The sequence below is a fragment of the Echinops telfairi genome, unplaced genomic scaffold, assembly GCF_000313985.2.
Source record: "Echinops telfairi isolate 266 unplaced genomic scaffold, ASM31398v2 ScPeMD7_1;HRSCAF=3_0, whole genome shotgun sequence".
In the NCBI taxonomy this organism is placed as follows: domain Eukaryota; kingdom Metazoa; phylum Chordata; class Mammalia; order Afrosoricida; family Tenrecidae; genus Echinops; species Echinops telfairi.
This window is the reverse complement of record NW_022103896.1, coordinates 22792123-22796274: the sequence shown is the minus strand read 5'-3', so window position 1 is coordinate 22796274 and position 4152 is coordinate 22792123. Positions and strand designations below refer to the sequence as shown.

The 4152-nt window shown below is 40.8% G+C and overlaps 1 protein-coding gene across 1 annotated transcript in view; it reads left to right on the top strand.

Annotated features, from left to right (window-relative positions):
- Positions 1 to 1405, top strand: part of UTP23 (UTP23 small subunit processome component) — a 7673-nt gene extending 6268 nt beyond the window's left edge. The window contains 1 exon segment of the mRNA XM_004718195.2: positions 352 to 1405. Within this exon segment, the coding sequence (XP_004718252.1) occupies positions 352 to 799 (448 nt within the window). The 3' untranslated portion in view covers positions 800 to 1405.
- The last annotated feature ends 2747 nt before the right edge of the window (positions 1406 to 4152 follow it).

The window sequence follows — 4152 nt, the reverse complement described above, 5'->3', positions numbered from 1 at the left end:
CTTCATTTCTGTCCGTCAGCCCCTCTAAGCATTCTTGAACCCTTCCTGAAGCCTATCTTAGAGTAGAACCAAGAGAAAGAGACCAGCTAACATTTGCTTCTGCAGCACTGGATTGTAATCACAGTCATACAACATTAATTAATCCAGTTCACACTTAAACTGCCTGTGTCAGTGTTTGTTCTTTCCTGACCATAAATACGCCCTCCTGTGATACATACTTATCTGACAAGTGAAACCTACAATCCCTTTTATTTGTGAGAACTGTTGACCTGCTCAGACATCCTATTTCAAGGTAACTTGCTTCAATCGCTCTAGTTGTTGTACATATTCTCTGTATGGATTGGAATGGAGTGCACTTTCCTTCACAACAACTTCAGTTGAAATCATTTAACTGAAAAATTTCTTTTCTTTTTAACAGGATCAAAATTTGTCAGTGAAAATCAAGAAAAGGCCTGGAATTCCTCTCCTGTTCATTATACAGAACACGATAGTTCTGGACAAACCTTCGCCTAAAACCATCGCCTTTGTTAAAGCGGTTGAGGCAGGTCAGCTTGTCTCCGGACATGAGAAGCAGAGCATCCAGCAACTCAAAGAAGAGCAGGGGCTAGCCAAGAAGCCTGAGCAGAGGAGGAGAAGGCGCAAAAAAGTCAGTGGCCCCAATCCTCTTAGCTGTCTGAAGAAAAAGAAAAAAACACAAGATACAAAACCATCTTCTGCTTCTGAAAAGAAAAGAAAAAGAATCCGGAACAGAAACTCCTCCCCAAAAGTGCTTTTGGAAAAACAGAATGCAGAAGGGTAACAACTCCTGTGGATGCTTAAAAGACTTTCAAATGTAAAAAAATAATAATTTAAAGTTGTGGAAGTGTACTTGTCATAAAAGACAAACCTTATTTTTATAAAGGAGCATGGGCCCATAAGCCTCTGCCTACAATTATTTGTAAAATAAAGAGTGAACGGCTTCAGGTGGAACATTATTCACATTTCTTACTGAGTGATTTTGGGAATGGTTTTGAAGCCAAAACAATTATCTGTACCTCCCCACCCCCGTTATTCTACAAATAAAATTGTTATTAAGAGCTTGTGACAGAAAAGAGCTTTGGGCTTCCTTCTGGGGAGAATAGAAATATTTGTTTACTTAGTCTCCTCCCATTCTGACAGTATGTTAATATTTAGATCTTTAAACACATTTTCATTATGACGTAAACATTGTTCACTGCTGAACTAAGTAGCAATCTGGCGCCTCTGGAAAATAACAGTCCAAAACAAACCAAAAAGCACGGCGCAGATTTCTGAAGATTGGGAGTAAAGTCTTATGTGCTCTTCTAAAGATAATGATTTCCATTTTGAAAAACAGCTACCAGCATGCCCCTGAGCCCTAATAAAGACTGAGTGTTTTAACCATGGACATCAGGTGACGAGGCAACCTATATTTTCTAGAATTAACTGCATACTTTTTTATTCTTAATTTTAAAATTCTTGAAGAATTGGTAAACAATAGATTTAAGCAGGGATGTGAATTGCCAAGCTAGTGGCTTAAACTCTTTCTACCACTGAAAGCGGGAACTCAAAAAGATACCTGCATTCACTTTCATTACATCACTGTTCACAACAACCAAGCAGTGGGAGTAATTCAGGGGTTCGTACACATGAATAAGCAATGTACAGGATATGTGTATAAAAGATGATTAGTTTGCCCTCAGAAAGGAATGACGTTCTATTGCACGCTATGACGTGGATGAGCCTTGAGCACATTAACCTAGGTAAAGTAGGCCCAACACAAAAGGCCAAATACTGTTGATCTGGTTTATGTGAAATAGCTTGTATAGGCAAATATATGAGCACAGAAACTGGTGTCCAGAGGCTGGGGTCAAATGGTGAGTTAATTGCTTAATGGGCACAGAATTTCTATATTTGGGGTCATGAAAAAGTTTTAGAAACATGGTAATGGTCGCTTAACTGAGTGGGGTTGATTAATTTTACACATGAAAATGAAAATTTTATGTATATTTTGAACACATTTTGTTCCCTATATCACACCTATGAGTTCATTAAGATTTTCTGTGATAACATGACTGAAGAGGGAAAATGTGAGCCTCATTTACAGATGTCTCTCAATCTGCCAGCTAACCCCAAAGTGGACACTACAGTATTATAACCTCTTCACAGATGGTGTAGAGCAATGGTTCTCAACCTTCCTAATTCTGCGACCCTTTAATACAGTTCCTCATGTGGTGGTGACCCCCCTCCCCCGCCAACCAGTAAGATATTTTCGGTCCTACTTTGTAACTGTAATTCTGCTACTCTTATGAATTGTAATGCAAATATCTGATATTTACAGAGTAGCTGCTCTCTATACGTGTGTGACTGGTCTGCATAAGTACATTATGGTGCCAACCCTGTCACCTATAACTCTTTGTACGGGGCATATGTAATGGGGTTGGTGCAATGATCTCATCACGCTGGGTACTCTTATGTGGGCGGACCTGCCTGGAGACGATAGGAAATATGTAGTTTTCTGATAGTTTTGGCAACCCCTATTGAAAGGTTCTTTTGCCCCCCAGATGGGTCGTTACCCACAGGTTGAGAACTGCTGGTCTAGAAAGACAGCAATAAAGGAAAAGCTTATTGGTAGTGCTTTGAACAGTACATAGGGTTGTCCACTTTGAATAAAAGATGGGAAGCAGGGTAGATCTGCTGATATATAGCCAGTGGCTTAGAGTTAAGGGCTTGGGAAGAACAGTGTTTTTAAAATAGAATGTGTTCTGGTGAAGAGAAATGTAAATGGATCTTCAGAGTGCGAAGATATTTGTGTTCCAGGTGGATGGTGATTGCCCATCAACAGACATTTACTGCAGAAGATCATAATGCCTTTATGCTTATGTAATCAAGTGAAAACTAATCTATGGGAAAAAGATGATACATTTTCTAAATGCCAGTGTCTCTCCCCCAAAGTCTTAAATGCTTGCTCAGTGACTTGTGAGCACAGTGGTTATGGCGGTGGGAATGGAGACCAGGCTTAGCCTATAAACAGTGTTGACCTTAACAACTGCTGAGCATCTAACAGCAGATACTAGCATTGGCGCAGGGTTGGGGTGGTAGGGTAGGCTGGAGGTGGAGACTCCACCAGCCAGCTACTTGGTGGCAGGTTAATTACATTGAACCTGTCCAGAATGGAGGGGGCAGAAATTTATCCTCAATGGAACAGAACCTATTCTGTATGTCGATTTATCTACCCTACCCATAATATTTCTGCCCACGTTACTATCTATGGGCTTAGGAAATGCCTTTGATCAAGAAACTCTTGGAATGAATTGTCATGCTACAGATGGCATCACAGTACTGAGAGGATGGAGATCCAATCTTTTTTTTTTGGAGATCCAATCTTACAAGATAAGCTTTAAATCAGAGACTACCTGTGGTGTTATGTTTGTGTGATAGCTACACTATATGGACAAGAATTTAGGAACTAAAGGGTAAAGTAGCCCTGGTTCTTCTCATTGTTACCTTTAGAAGCCACTGCAGATTGCTTCCAATCCCCAACCACTTTGAATTTTACTGGTCTAAAGGTTCAGTAAAAGGAGAAATGGCTTTTTGGGTTTTTTTTGAAAAAAGGAGAAATGTTTGTTCCCAAAGAAGACATGTTTCTCCCTAGGCCACAACAATCGTTTTACTGCTTTAGAAAGTGAGACACACACAAGGTCATTTGGGGCACCTTAGTCTCTGAACCAAGAGGACAAGAGGATGCTCCTCTCCTGACCGGCAGGATGGGTCTCAATACCAAGAGGGAATTGGGTTGCTGCTACAGATTGAGAGTAGGGAGGACTGCTTTGGGAATCTGGGAGAATCTTGAGGATGTCTCTTAGTATCCGTACGTCCAAGAGAAAACGTTACTGGAAAATTGCCAGAAACAAACCAAAAGAAAGAATTGCAGTGGATTCAGACCCATGAGGAGTAGAGACTTGTGTTAGCTCCCCAGTTAAATAGCCAGATGAAGTTCTGGCTGAGGGCAAATGAAAGACGGAAAGATCACCCATGTGACAGGAGGATAAATGCAACGATAAGGGACTTGTCACTAGGTCAGTGGTTCTCAACCTTCCTAATGCTGCGACCTTTTAATACAGTCCCTCATGTCGTGGTGACCCCCAACCATCA